The following is a 15,955-nucleotide window of genomic DNA, read 5'->3' on the forward strand; positions in this document are numbered from 1 at the left end:
AAGAAGAATCTCATTCTTCTTTAGGTTCCTGATCAAATACACCAAATTAATATACGCTCAGAATCACGTAGGAACAGGTTTAGAATAGACAAGAGAAATCAGAAAAGAACAGTATGTGTGTCTATGTATGCATACTTGTGTCTCTGGGTTGGGGAGCTTTGCAGATGCCAGAGAGTGTCATTCCCTAATCAGTTTTAGTAAGCTCTTCACATATCCCCTTGAATTTAAAAGGACATTGGAATGTTTACTGGAAAAAGATCACACAGATTACAGAATCTCTTTCTCTAGGGCCACAGAAGAAAGGATTCCTTTTCTCAGTGACCAGAAGAGTTCCCGTATTCTTTTAACAGAATGAGAGCAGAGAGCGCCGCAGAGACAGTCAGTCCCTTGAGCATATGACTATTTTGCACTGAAAATGTAATTTAACTAGGGTTGTGAATAAAAAGAGGGCTTCTCTTCTTTATAACTACTTTAAATGTTAACAAAATGAATTAAGAATGTCAAATACTAAATTAGTGTTTTGATACCTGATACCTCAGTCCAACTGGTCTCTACTAGTTGAATTTGTTCACTTCTTCCAGCATTCTGGAAGGATTTTTTTGGAACCATCCTGCATTGAGAGGCATCATACTGTATAGAATGTGTTTTCATTGCTCATGCAATTTAGATATAGTGATATTACCACCAATATGAAATACTATACAGGAAGACATGAAATTTTCTGAAATATAATGTGGTGATTTTGAATGTTCCCATTGTACAATTTTTACAAGCACAGTCCTAAATATAAGTACACCCATATGCAAAAATCCATTTTTTTCTTTAAATGAAGCTAAATTATGGAGATTAAAATATCAGTGTTATAGAAAATCATTAATAATAGATATCATTTCATTACCCTTACCAAGGAGAAATTGATCTTTTCTAGGAAACCATTCTGAAAACAATTCAGTTGATATTAAAGCATTCCCAAGACCAAAATATCACCTCCGAAATGTTAAACTTTTCTCCTTATTAATTTGCATAAAGGCTACAAATATATCACCAAATGTACTTCAGATCTTTTATAAGGAAATAGAAAACATATCCATCTTTGAATTATGTTTTAGGCTTCCTAATTTAGAGTGTGTGCTTAGAACACAACAAAAAGGAAGTAATGGAAAGAGAAGTGATTTAGACAGAATTTTTCTACAAAGAAAAGCATTTCTAAAAGTCAATGCAATGTTTGAATTAATTTGGTTTATTTCTTTATTGTATGTCTATAGTAGATGAAAAAGTCCTTAAAGACTTGATGGGGCCGGTGCCTAATTAACTCTTCAGAAAACATCTTTTTATTGAGTGTGACCTAAAATCAGGAGGAAGGTGGAAGGTGGGAAAGTATACTCAGTTCCCATGATACACTTTCGCCTACAACCAATCATCTTTTCTGAACACAAACCATATATGTGTGGTAAATCTGTGCTGCCTCAAAGATGTGTAATTTGCCTATGTGTCCAGGGCCCTCTATCTGGCCAAGCAAACACACCTGTAATTTTATTTTCTCAGTGCAGAAGTATTTTCTTAAACCACTACCTCTGGAATCACTGTATCATTCAGTCACCTTGATCCTACCATTCTAGGTAGTTGTGCAAGGCCACAGAGGTAAGAGAAAACCCCTCTACTGAGGTAAATAATAGAGATCCAAATATACTTCTTATTTCTAAGTCCACCACAGGTCATAATACATTATTTAGGTCTTTTAAACATTTTATTTGGTGAGATTTAGAAATATTAAAAAGGCCAAGGTGATACAATCAGCCTCTTACTGGCAAACTAAGAAAGAAAAGAGTTGTCACTTGTGATAAAGATCATAAACTTGGAACAGTTGGAAACCTGAATGAGGACAGTAAAAAGGGTGGAAGCGTAAGCAACTACATACTCTAAAACTCAGTCTGAAGTATATGCTATCTTTCCAAAACTCAACATAAATTTAATACCGTTTTATTTTTGTGCAGATGTTGTTTTTAGTTGATCCCATTTTACATTTACATATCCTTTTATCTATTAGATCACAACTCTAAATTTTATTAGAGAACTCACTTTCATATGGTCCACAGCACTGAAATATGTTTAAGTTATTCAAATTTGTATAATCACCTCGGAGGAAGTATTTGGCAATGTGATGATTTCACTCTTTCAAAAGCTTAGTCACATATGTCTATCCGAAATTTTGTTTTAAATGTAATAAGAAGCCTGACTCGTAACTAAAGCAGATAGAATTAGGCTCTAAAAATATAATTAACTTCTGAAAAGAAAAACTCTTTAACTTCTGTTACTTTGTAATTCACTATTTCACTTTCTATTAATATCATTTTTAAAACTATACAATTATAAAAAAAAGGAATACATGTCACAAAGCCTTTAAATGAAAATTTCTTACTAATTATGATTACACATGTTCATAACTGAAACTAAGAATCTACTGGCTCCTTATGTGATTCTATCAGAGTTCAAGGCTAAGGAAGGAAACTTGGCCAAAGAAGGAAGATCTTTAACTTCTCAGTATGAATCTGTTCACAGAGACAGAGTAATGGAACATCCCTTTACAAAGAGGGAAAAGACCTAGTGACTCAGTTGATCTATGCTCTCTCAACATCCTTACCACTTTGAATTACCTTTCTAAACTAAGATTTACTCTTTTTCTAATATATCTTTCCATCTCTGGTTTTGAATCCAGTTTATTTCAGCTCAAATAAGAGAAACTGGCGACCAGTAAGCCCCGTCAGGTCTCCAGTTTCTAGGCCTGTACACACTGCTGACCACACAACGTTTAAAAAGCAGTAGCTAACTTTGAACACTTTTAACACATAAAGATGTGGAGCGCCTCCTGAAACACTGGAACTTTCGGTGACCTAGGACCTTTCCAAAATGGCAGCAATTTGGTGTGAATCACATGCATCCCCAGCTTTCTACAGTTCCTTCTATTCCTTATCGTCTTACTGATCCCACATGGAGGACAGGTTACTCTTTGGCGGTTTCAAATACTTTGTGTTACATTCAATCACTAGAATCTGAGTTATAGATGTCTGATTCAGTGGTTTCTTTCCCAGCTCCAAGTTGAAGACTGATTCACTTGACTGGAACCTTGATTCTGTTTCCAGATCAGGGTCCTTACCAATCTTTTCCTATTTCTTTGTCTAACATTTTATCCCCTTCTCCCCAACCAGTTCTACTGGAATATACCAGGTCCAATTAGCTTTTTATAAATTTTGAGATTTAGTTACTCCTATGGTTAGTATATAGGTAAAACCTTGACCACCACAGAATGTAGATTTTTAAAATGAAAGAAAATTACAAGAAAGTTAACAGTATAACTTCATGGAAATAATATTAAGGGAAATTTTCCCATGATACATTCTATTCAAATATTTGGTTGCGAAGGTTTTACTTCAAATAATCTTTGTTTAAGCAATAGTTCAGAGAAACAAGTTTTATATGTATGGTATCAATCTGCTGTGACAAAGACTTCTCATTTGTCCTTTGCTCAAAAGTACTCCTTTCTATGAAATATATAATTGTTTACGATCCCAACTTCAAAGTCTAAATGTGTGTTGTTTTATTTCTAACAGCACTTTTCAATAAAGCACAATAGTCACAGCTTTGAAATGCATATTGAGTGTTTAGCAAAAAAACTCATGCTTTCTCAATAACTGATAAGGTTGTCGCTGAAAGAAAAGACAAGTTATATGTTCTCTTTAACTTTCATTAAAACTATGAAAATTCAATATTTCAGTCGTATTTTCCCACAAATGGACTCACCACGGCAATGTACTCCTTCATCATACCCATCTGAGCAGTCCAGGACGCCGTTGCAGAGTTGGGATAAATGAACACATTTGTTGGCACCAAGGCAAGCAATATGATTCAAGGGGCATTTGAATTCTACCTCCTCAGGACCTGGAAAAATGCAAAAAGAAACAGAGTGATTTAGCTTCATTTTTTTTTTTTAAACACTAAAACTGTTAAGCACAAGAAATTACTACTGTGAATTTACAAAACAAAATGATAGAAAATATGACCAGAGGGGAGCTTTGATTCTCAGAGACATCAAAATTAGCCTATGTAATAAAAAAACTAATTTTTAAAAGCTGCATAGGAAATAAAATAATGTGTATTTTTTCAAATAATGCACTAAAAACACAAGTACTCTTTCAACGCTTAAGAGGCGTGGTTGATTGAAAATCTAAGGGTTGGTTTGAATCATTGTCTTATCTCGTATCCTTAGATAAGTGGGCAAGGTACTTAAATCCTGTAAGTTTCAACTTCCTCAATTGTGAAATATGAATAATGGCAACTTCTTGGTAGGGTTCTTTTTAGAACTGTATCAGGTAACATGAACAAAAAGCTTTCAGTGGAATTTAAATGAAGTTGTGTCCACCTTAAAGGCATTTTATATTTTTAATCTGTTCTTTAGGACTATGAAGAATAGCTAGTTTTATACTTATTTATATGTGGATTCTTTTGTTTAAAAAACATCTTGACCGAGTAACTATCACACAACAGAATTTGGGGACACGATGATGAACAGGATGTACTCATTTAGTTTACCTACTGCACTTTATATAATCACCCCTTGCGTTTTTAAAGATACACTTAACTTGAAACACCAAGACTTTTTCTTGAAGTTCACAAATTCCACATCTTTATCAAACATCTAAGTTGTATATTGCTATATCTAATTTCAGGTTGCTAAAATTCCTACTTATACTTGTTTTATAATCACTTTCCAAATTTCCCATAATGATCCTTAATCTTGACCACCTCTCCCAAATCCAAAGTGCAGTCACACCATAGGGGTACAGCCATGTATTCTTCTGATAGATTACTGCAACTGCCCAGAATTTTCAGTCAAGACACACTTAGGGTTTATAATTACGGTTTTGTCAATACCTATGGACATCAATTTATTTAATCAATTTATCATTAGTTTTCTCACCTGTAAATGGAACTATCAGCTGAGTCTACCTCATTGGGTTGTTGTGAGGGTCAAAAGTTATTTATAGCAAAGCACTGAGCACTGGGGGATGTAGGCTCAGAGTAGGAATTCAACATGTGTTAGTCATGTAAATACATGCAATGTAGTGCAGATTCTTGTAGTAGAGAATCTGCAGCCAGATTCTTGAGTCCAATTTCTGGACTCATCAATTATAAACTAAGTAACTTTGGTAAGTTATGTACTTTCTCTGTTTTACCAGGTTGTTATAAGAATTATATCAAAAGCTCTTAGCATTATTTTTGGCAAGCACTAAATAAGTGATTGCTGTTATCACAGTTAAGAATATTCCAAGAAGGTGAGTTACATCTTATAACTTTCTTTTCTGTTGCAAGCCCCTAAAGAAAAAAAAAAAAAAAAAAAAACTCAAAAAAAAAATATTTTACTTTATTTAGTTGAGGCAAAATAATAACAATAATGAAAAGGCCAATCTAACATATTCTAGGATGTGCAAAATTATGTGAATTGCAGAAGAAAGTGATATGATAGCATTAGAAATAAAAAAGAAAACAAAAATATTACACAAATAAAAAAATGGCTGGAGTTGCCAAAAGTAAGATATGTTTTTTGAAATGCCTTATTGAATATACATCCTAGGTAAACATGATTTTGTTTGATGCTGAAACAGTTTTCAACCATTTGGGGGATGTAAACAAATTTTTATGATGTAGCTTTACTAGCTGAAGTGTTACCACTAATAGGTTTCCTTTTTTCATATATATTTATACATTTCTGCTATACAAGGGTATTCATTCTGTCAAACACCTGTCACTCCAAATGCATAGTTCATTTTATTGTAACACGTCTCTCTAACTTGAGTATCAATATTTAAAAAAATATATTTCATGATACGTATGTGGGTATATATATAATATATAACATATAACATAATGTATATGTATACACACACATCCATAATTAAAAACAAATATATAAATTCAAATCCAAATTACAGGAATAAAACTGAAACTTTTTTTCACTGAGTATTTCTACCTATTGAACCTTATATTTGTAAGATTAATATAAATCCATTTTAAAAATAAAATTTTAAACATAAATCATTTTTAAAATTTATAAACTAATACAGTTTTGAAAAGCTATAGCCAACAGTCACAAAGTAATTTTTTAAAGTAATTGTCTGATAATTAAAATTTGGAAACAAGTATGAGTTTCCATTTTTAAGATTGTCAGGTAACTGATGAACATGCTAGAAGGAGTGAAATGGACATCTGGTGTTAAGAAAAAAGGCTCAGCTACTAACAAATTTTGAGAAAACAGGAAAAAATGTTTGGATTTCTCAAAGGCAATATCTAGAACTATTAGATTCTTCCTACTGGTAGCATGTAGGAACAAAAGAGAAATTCATTTAGAAGAATGAGAGAGTTAATTGGTTTATTCATAGACTAGCTACTGTTTTCCCCACCTTTGATATACTCTTGTCTTGGTTTCCATCACTGCTGGGTAACTGGTAAGTCAGCTGGGTGATGGCTTGATGAATTGTACCTTAACCAGTTCTTCCAAAATTTTCATACCAAAACATATTAAGACAATGATAATTTGAATGTTACACTGAAGTAAATACCAGGAATTATTTGTAAAATAATTGTAGAGGTTGCCCCCGGACTTGGGAATTAACTGCAAAATTGAGAAAATCAATTCTTAAACCTCTTTGACCAGTGCTGATATATTTCCATTGGAAAACTGCTAAAACCAAAATGTTATTGTCTTTCTTGAAAATGGAGATAGAGATGGGGCAGTCTGAGAAATAGCAATGCTTGCCTCAATTCACGTTCTCAACTGAAACCAGGCAATTTGGGTAAAGAGTGTACTATTGCTTTGGGGAATAATCCATCCTTGATGCCCAAAGACAATTTATGAAGTAACGGTGCATATAACCCAAGTGGGTCCTTTACTCCACCCTGAAAACAGAGAGAAAGCACCCTGAACACTACTTCTACCCATCTTCCTGTGTGTCAAGGAGAGGCATGTGATGATGGAGGATGAATGAATTCCTCAGAACACGTCAATGTTGCATTAAGTGGTTCATCTTGTGAAGACTTTTAGACATTCAGAACATCTCACAACCAGCAATCATAACCCGGACATAGCAAGGAGCAGGGTCGGAGGTTCTCTGATATATCCAGAATTATCCCTTTAGTTGCTAAATTGTGAAGATTTGGGGGAACCTGAGGCAGGCACTGTGATAACAGGGTAGCGCATAAAAAATTTCAAAATAGCACAAAGACTCATATAATTTTAAAAAGTATGGTAGTCCTGGTGAGAATATCACTTCAGTTGTCAGCAATGCACATTTAGAAAACATTCCCAGTCCCTCAAATCTAATTATAGGTGACCTGAGCAAGGTAGCACAATTTAAAATATAGTAATTAATTACAAGAAAGAAAAACTCTATCATGAGGAAGATTTAAAATATATAAACACAGGAGAATAGTGTCCATGTTTTTAAATTTTTTATAAGCCTTACCCAATTATCTGAAATAGCTTTCGTTTTTTAAACAGAACCTCGTTTTACAAATAAGCCTTCTAGGATAATGCAAGGATAGCATGATTCATCTGTATGTTCTTGAAAGTTCCAATTATTTTTAAACATAAACATCTACTCTGTTCAGTAAAAAGTGATAGTGGAAGACGTAAATCTCAACAAAAGTCCCTTCTCACTAAAGATAATTGAGATAGTGCATTTTGTGAAGGAGTAGAGGCTTTTCTTCTGTAACAGCAGATATAGTCAAATATCTGCACTTGTCACGATATCATCTTATCTTAGCAGGATCAGTATCAATCCTTCCCCCAAAAGTTAACTTCCCCACCTGACACTCTGTCACATTCCACTTTGTGGGTTTCATCCCATCAAGATTTGCTGTTGGGTTGCATTTCCCATTTCTATCTTTCCAATGGGAAAGATGCCTGCAATCTCATTCAATTTTTCTAAACCTACACTGAAGAATAAAGTCACTTTTTCTGACTGAACATTTCTTGAGGTGGTATCCTTTCCTTCCTACTTGTTTTTTAACTGTTAACCTTCTTCAAAGTACAGACTGCACCTGCTGTATTCCTATTCCCTTCTTACGCCAGCCTCTGCTGAACTTCTCCCCAAGGTTCTTGCAGTCCCGCCAACAGTGAAGTCAAAGGCATACAAGATCCTTCGAAAGCTGATCGGAATTCCTTTCTCTTAGACACGCTTTCCACCCTTATTTCTCATGCTACTTAAACTCTTGTCACACTATTGTTATTTATACCATTCCATGCACATACTTAGATGCATTTCACACATGCTCTTTTATAAACTTCCCTCTGTCTCTGACTGGGAAACAAACATCTAGTACACTGCCTGACAAAGAATAAACTGTTCAACATACAGTTGGTGAATGAAGTTCTAGCAACTGAACTTTCTTTGATGTGTTAGAAGTTACCTTTTTAATCATCAATGCATTCTCAGAATTGGTTTTACAAATACAACTTTCACCCAATGACTCATCTTAAAATCATGACTGATCTCAGTTGCTGGCCATAAGAAATCAAAACCGCTTGGCCTGATTTCATTGTATAGTTGAAACTTATTAGCGTTATTTGTAATTAATCACAATTAGCATTATATACAATTATTTTCAGTACTTACACTCTACTTCGTTGTTATCATTCACCTCCCTAAAATACACCCCATTTTTTCCCACCTATAGATTTTTTGGTATGAAATAATAATCATCTGAAAAGTAAATCTTCTCTCTTTTTCACCCAGCAAGCTCTTTTTCACCTTCAAGCTCTGGCCTCTCCATCAAGCTTTCTTTGTGAAAAATAACAGGTGATAGTGGAACAGTTGTGAGTCTTGGAGATCAAAACCTTGAATCAGGATTTTTATCTGCCATGCATTAGCTGTCTAAACTTGAATAAAATACTTAACCTGAGATTCTTCTTTTGCATTTGAAAAATACTGTCTACATCACATGATTGTTATATGGATCAAATGAAATCATAGTTTGGGAAGCATACAAATTTTGTATTGGTTGTTTTGTTATTGTTTTTGTTTTTTTTTGTTTTCTTGGGGGGGGGTGGTTCTTATAGGTGTCTTTGATCCCAATTTGCTCTATGAAACCATGAAGAGATTATTTCACATTTTAATTTTTTTTTAACAGTACAAATATCTCTAAGTTCTGAACTGTATTGATATATGCAGTTTCACATATATTTCTTAAGGTACAAGACCTTTACTTTATTTTTAAGGATTTTTTTCTCCCACTTCAAACATAAAGCAGAATGTAGGAACAAAAAACATTGATTACTAGTTGATATAAAATAAGTAAAAATAATTTGGTATATAAAGTTATCAGAAAAAAGCATAAAATACCTTCAAAATTCAAAAAAATTAAACTATGTAGTTTGGGATTTGGTTTGTGCCTGTCTTTACATCTAGAATATTGAGATTTGATCACAATTTGAAGAATTATTTGAAATTAAAATTCTAGTAAAGTCTAGTACTGATTAAAAAAAAAAACTGAGGAATATAAGGGTTATTTCTATTGATAGTCTCCCTTACAATATTTGGCTTTTGAATATTGGATCCTGTAGAAATTATCTATTTCTTAAGCTTAAGATCCCATCATCACTAAGAATTGTGATAACTGCCTTAAATAATAATGCTTTCAAACTATATTACAAAGCTACAGTAATCAAAACAGTGTGGTCCTAGCAGGAAAACAGATATAGATCAATGGAACAGAATAGAGAGCCCAGAAATGAACACATACCTATGTGGGCAATAAATATATGACAAAGGAGGCAAAAATATACAATGGGGTAAAGACAGCTTCTACAATAAATAGTTTTGGGAAAAAGGACAGCTACGTGCAGAAGAATCAAACTGGACTACTCTCTCACACCTTGCACACAAATAAATTCAAAATGAATCACAGACTTAAATGTAAGACCTGAAATCATAAAACTTCTTAAAGAAAACATAAGCTGTATGCTCTTTCACATCAGCCTTAGCAATATCTTTCTGAATATGTCTCATCAGGCAAGGGGGAAAAAAACAAAAATAAACAAGTGGACTACATTAACTTAAAACCTTTTGCAAAGTGAAGGAAACTATCCACAAAACAAAAAGGACACCTACTGAATGGGAAAAGGTATTTGCAAAAGATAGCGCCAATAAAGAGTTAATATCCAAAATATATAATGAACTCATGCAACTCAACATTAGAAAAACAACCTGGTTGAAAAATGGGCAGAGGTTCTGAATAGACATTTTCCAAGGAAGACATACTGATGACCAAAAGGCACATGAAAAGATATTCAACTTCACTAATCATCAGGGAAATTCAAGTCAAAACCACAATAAGATGTCACCTCACACGTGTCAGAATGATCGGAGTCAAAAAGACAACTAATAACAAGTATTGGCAAGGATATGGAGAAAAGAGAACCCTCATACACTGTGATACTCACTTCATGATGTATATAAATCAAATCATTATACTGTACACTTTACACTTATACAGTGTTGGACGTCAATTATATCTCAATAAAACCGGGAAAAGTAAATAAATAAAAATATCTTCAAAAATTAACTTCCATGGAATCATTTTTTAAAAATTTTAGTGTCTTTATAACTAAGCAACATATTAAAATTTCTGGAGAACCATTAATATGATTGCAAATACTTAATCTTTTCTATATCTATTTAAAAAAAAATTTTTTTAAAGAATGCTTTTATATACAATTAGACCCATTTTCCTGGAACTATTGTAGACAATCATCTTTTAAGGAGAAAAGGTAATTCTTATGCAATTAAGTGTATAGAAATAGTACATTATTAACATCCATTATAATTCTCACAGAGGAGATATCCAAATAGCTAACAGCAATATAGGACGCTTGTGAAGACTGTAAAGCATGTAAACCATGTTATTTGGCAAAATTAGTACATAATGTGAATATATTTAATATCATGTATCTGTTTAATATTAAACATAACATCAGATTACATAATTCCTTTACAGTTGTAATACAACTTTCCTAAAACTATGTTCATTTCATAAGATACTATTTCTACTTTCAGGGATAATTTACTTCTGCATATGAGCTACTTCACCTGACAGACTGATATTTTAATTTAAATGGAAAGAAAGAAATTTATAGTATTTCAAAGAAATACTATTTATAGTATTTCTAAAGAAAATTAAAATTGGATTTATGAGTTTCAACTTCTGAAAAAAATACTATTCATTGATATAATTTGTTAGAGTAATCTATATGATTAAAATTGAGGATACGGGAATATGAATAAGAACCTCAAAAGATACATGTGCACTCACTCTAACAGTAACTCACTCAATTTCCTTGTAAAATAGGCTCCAGTAATAGCGTACATGTTTACATATTTCAAATGGTTGTTGTAAAGATTCAAGAACTGGAAGAGATGTAAAGGTGATTGATTTTGTCCAGCTGCATTACCCCTAAGCCATCTCTGACATCTGTCCTATTTTTAAAGGCCCTGGGGAAGGAGATTTTACAGCTTTGATAACTTGTTCTAAGGTTTAAAAATCCTTTTTCTTCAGCCCTTATTCTTCAGAAATCTCAGCATAGGAAAATTCCTTACATCTAACATACAGCTTTATTTATGTATTTAATATGTGAAAAGCATGCCTGGTCACCTAAGGAAGATTGTGTGATATTAAAGCAATTCTGTTACAACCAAAGACACTATTGTGTCTGACATTATGAGTATGAATAAATGGGTGGTTAGTTAAGACTCTTACAACTTTCTAAATCATATCTGGAAATACTGTTATGTTAAAATACAGAGATCTCTATTTCTCTGTATAATACATAAAGTTATATATTCAATAACTTTAGAATATATCAAGTAACTTTTATCAGTTTGTCTACATCTGAATCCAACAAATATAGCTTAAGTCATAACATTCTCCTGCACTAAAACTGTGTACATTTAGAATAGTCAAAACTGGCAAATGAAAAATATTTTATGGACATAACCAAAGCATTGTTGTCACTAATTACACCTTTAGAAATAGGAACTTTATCAGGCCAAGGGACTTTCTTGCTTTATGACTTTCCACTTAAAGGCAAATAGATAAGAAAATAAATGAAATCACTATTTTATGAGTGACTGTCATTGCAGCATTGCCATTTCTTAAACCCAGCGCTAATGAAGGAGACTCAGCTTGGATGATTAAAAATTGTCATTTAGGTATTTCAAGTGTTCCTTTATTCCTTTCCATGTTTTTATTCTTCACATGTTCTTTGATTTCTAGGTCACCCCATGCTCTTTTTGTGAAAGGGTCTAGAAATTTGTTTTCCCTTCCCTACACCTCAGTTAAAATTTAGAGCCCTGCTCTTTGCTAGCCAACATTATATACTAGGTGCTATGTCTTACAGGTAATGTATTTACATTTAAACAAGATTCTTACAGAAACAATATCGATAGATTAATTCCAAAGATTGGAACTTTAGGCTCTCTGTTAAAATGACAAAGGGACTTTTGTTTGAGAGACAGGGACACTTCATTGATTGATACGTCACATTTCTCGGTGGCAACTGTATTGATTTGTAGTTGGCTCTCAACTCTCTTTTTAAATGAATGAATATATATTTAATCAGTGAATAAGAAAGAAGTTGCCTTTCTATCAACAATTTACAGAAATCCTACTGAGTCCTCAACAAGTAAAACACGTTCCAGTCATACCGTACAACTTCTGTGAATAAAAGATTTACCCAATTTGCAGATAAGAAAACTAAGGAAGCAGAATATGAAATGTTCCATTTGGGAGTATCTTTTTTCTGAAATATAGAAGATACGTATTTCTCCTTTAAAGCCAATGCTTTTTCTCTGTTCTCTGGGGTTACTTTACGTCTTGTAACCAGGTGACAGCTCCAGACTGCAGTTCTGGATTTCAGAGCAGTGTGGAAAGCCTACACAATTTGAAGCAGGGATGATTCCCTGGTAGAAACCATGTTAAAAGACTGATGGCTACCAAAAAACAAAACGAACAAAAAATACCAAAATCAAATAGTTCTGCACATCCTCCAGAGGAAAGGGGGTCTTCACTATCATAAAGAGACACTTAGTGGGAGCAGCCAACTGGCTCATCCACATGTCAGGACAGCTGAAAGCCTTTCAATCTTTCATTCCACACGTGTTAGAGATTGCTTCTGAGCCAAAATCTATGCACTCAGAGGCATTGCTATTGTCACTCTTAAGAGGGATTGCTTGTTTGCTTTTTCTTAGAAATCTGCAAAGGAAGACTCTCTTCCTCTATAGGCTAAGATACTAAAAGGTGAGATGCAGGTCCCCAATTAACGCCTAAAAACCAAAGGCAGGTTAATGTCAGGTGATAATGGAAGAAAAGATTTTGGTGGTATGTTGCCCAAATGGTAACAAAGGTCAAAGGAATTCTAAATATATAAATCATTACCAAGACCCTCGAAAAAAATTATTTAATTTCCCCCCCAAAACAGTAAGTGACAAAGCCAACATATGAGTAAATATATAAGAAAACAAAACTAGTAAATACAATGTCTCTGTACTTTCTTTTCAGATTAAGAACAAATAAGAACTATCTAATTTGGTACAAAATCTGGTACAAGACTGTAAAGCAATTATATTCCAATAAAGAGCTTAAAAAAAAAGAATAAAAATATAATTCAGTCTCAGAAGAAGAAAAAAAGATCTTGAAGATCTATTTGATGACGAGCATCATTTTTCATCCAATTAACTCTTCACTATAATTTGAATAACAAGCAAACAGCTCCACAAAAACTGGAGAACAAGCTTCTTTTTTTTTTTTTTTTTTTTTTTACAAGGCTCCCTCAAGACAACATTGAATTATACATACTGACTTGAAAACTATCTTTCCTATTTAAAGAGAAGTTTCTTCCATGACCCTTGGTCAAACAACCCAGATTCACTGTGATATATGTAGAAAACAAGTAGAAAGATCCTTCCTGATTCCACTGGTACATTTATCAGAATAGAAGTTACTGAATAGGACTTATTCACTCATTATTCCATTTGGAAAGGAAAAAAAAAAAAAAAACCTGATGTTTGCTTAGAATGAATGGATAAGAGAAAAACAGAGAAGAGAAAAGAGGAATAAATATATGCCTTGAGTTACTCCATCACATTTTGAAAAGAAATTCTTCACAGTGTGTGAGAACAAACTATTGTTTGAGAGACCCAATTAGCATACAAATGGTTTTACAGTGAGAGGAACTGGTTATAGCATGTTTAGTTAAGACACGGTGATTTTTATATAAGCCAATTTATACTTGAGAGGAAGAGAGAATGTCAAACAGCTCAATTTAAAAGCCATAGGACACTACAGGCATTCTTAAATTTAAGTGTTGTATTATTGGTAAAGTGTATACATTTTGTATTTCAGACCAAAAGTGAAATACTATCGATGAAAGAGTCTTCAAAATTTAATTTTTATGCCATTTAAAATGATGCTAATTCAGAAAGTGATTTTAGGATTCACTTTTAATGAAAACAAACTTTGCTGCATTCTGTAAAAGTAGCATTACATTAATAGGATAATTGCTGTTTATTGAGTACTTCCTGTGTTCCAGCCTCTATAAGCACAGAGGAAAGCACACAATGTCCGTTATCTTATTAAGTCCTTACAAGAACATTTTGAGTTAGATATTACAATTGCTAGCATATAGGTGAGGAGATTGAAGACTGCAGAGGTTAAATACTTTCTTCAAGGTCACAGAGCTGTAATGCTATTATTTGAATTCAGGTCTCATATCTCCCAAAACTGGTTTCTTTACTACTATGTTATATTGTGCAACAATCTCAATCACATGTAACCAAGAAATAAACAAGCCATGATGCCTAATTATGCATCTCTGTTTCTCTCTTTCTGATGAAGGATCTTGAAGAAAATGGAAGAAAATCGTGTTATAATGTTGTGAAGCCATGCCATGCCAATACTTAAACAGCTCTTACAGTCAGGGGTGATACCTGAATATTTAACAACAGATAAAATACAGTATACTGGTTACAGCTTCTACAAGTAGCCACAGCGGGTAACCTGAGGGGAATTTTGGTCAGCTGTGGATAACCCATGATCTCTTGCTGTGGGACCATCACCAATTTCAGGTATTTAAGCCTGTTTGACTAGGGAGAAAGAGAGAGAGAGATGGGGAAGGCAAACTGGAAGAAGCACAGGCTGGGCAACAGGCGAGTAAGTTGAGTTGTGCTAGGATAGCTGATTTCCTTGCCCACCTTGGTCTGAAGGAGCAAGGGGTTATTTGAGGGGGTCCCAGGAAGGGCTAGGTAGCAGCAGTTTAGAATCAAAACTATTTCAGTATCTTATCAACCAGTACTGTTGTGCCATGCATACCAGCTAAATATCCATTGTGCTTAGAGGAATTTGTATTGTCTATTTCCAGCAAATTCTAACTATAAACATGGGTTCCCATATGTTTGGCCTTGATGACAGAATCCTTATTCACTATGACTCTAGGTCGTGCTCATTAAATACAAAGAGGTTTTCAATGGTATGCATTACTAAGGTAAAGCTCAAACCTTTTAAAGATCAACCTTGTAAACTATAATCCCCCAAACGCCCTTTTAACCATTTGATCAGTCTTTCACCATGTGCTTATTTCTGCTTTGGTGAGGCATCCTCTAGATCAAACAGACTGGCCACATGTCAACAGCTACCTCTTTCTGCTAAAGTCCAGCTATTTCTGCCACTCAACTTCAGTGTCTCATTGGTTTGGCAGGATGGAGCCCCACAGGAAAGATGTCAATATCACACGTTCAAATACCATATGGTAAAATTACCTGCCTTTCTGTTTTTCAGCCACAGATTTTACCTCCTAACATCTGCCACCCATACTCTGTATCTTCTATCCATCATGTTCATATCTCCTTCA

At 33.7% G+C, this 15,955-nt stretch overlaps 1 protein-coding gene across 1 annotated transcript in view; it reads right to left on the minus strand.

Moving 5' to 3' along the window:
- The window catches only part of LRP1B (LDL receptor related protein 1B), a 1,778,947-nt gene that overhangs the window by 1,144,894 nt on the left and 618,098 nt on the right, over window positions 1-15,955 (minus strand). Inside the window, exon 3 of the mRNA XM_057745031.1 lies at window positions 3,799-3,936. Coding sequence (XP_057601014.1) covers window positions 3,799-3,936 — 138 coding nt within the window. The remainder of the gene's footprint in view (window positions 1-3,798; window positions 3,937-15,955) is intronic.

The sequence above is a fragment of the Hippopotamus amphibius genome, chromosome 8 (genome assembly GCF_030028045.1).
Source record: "Hippopotamus amphibius kiboko isolate mHipAmp2 chromosome 8, mHipAmp2.hap2, whole genome shotgun sequence".
Lineage (NCBI taxonomy): Eukaryota > Metazoa > Chordata > Mammalia > Artiodactyla > Hippopotamidae > Hippopotamus > Hippopotamus amphibius.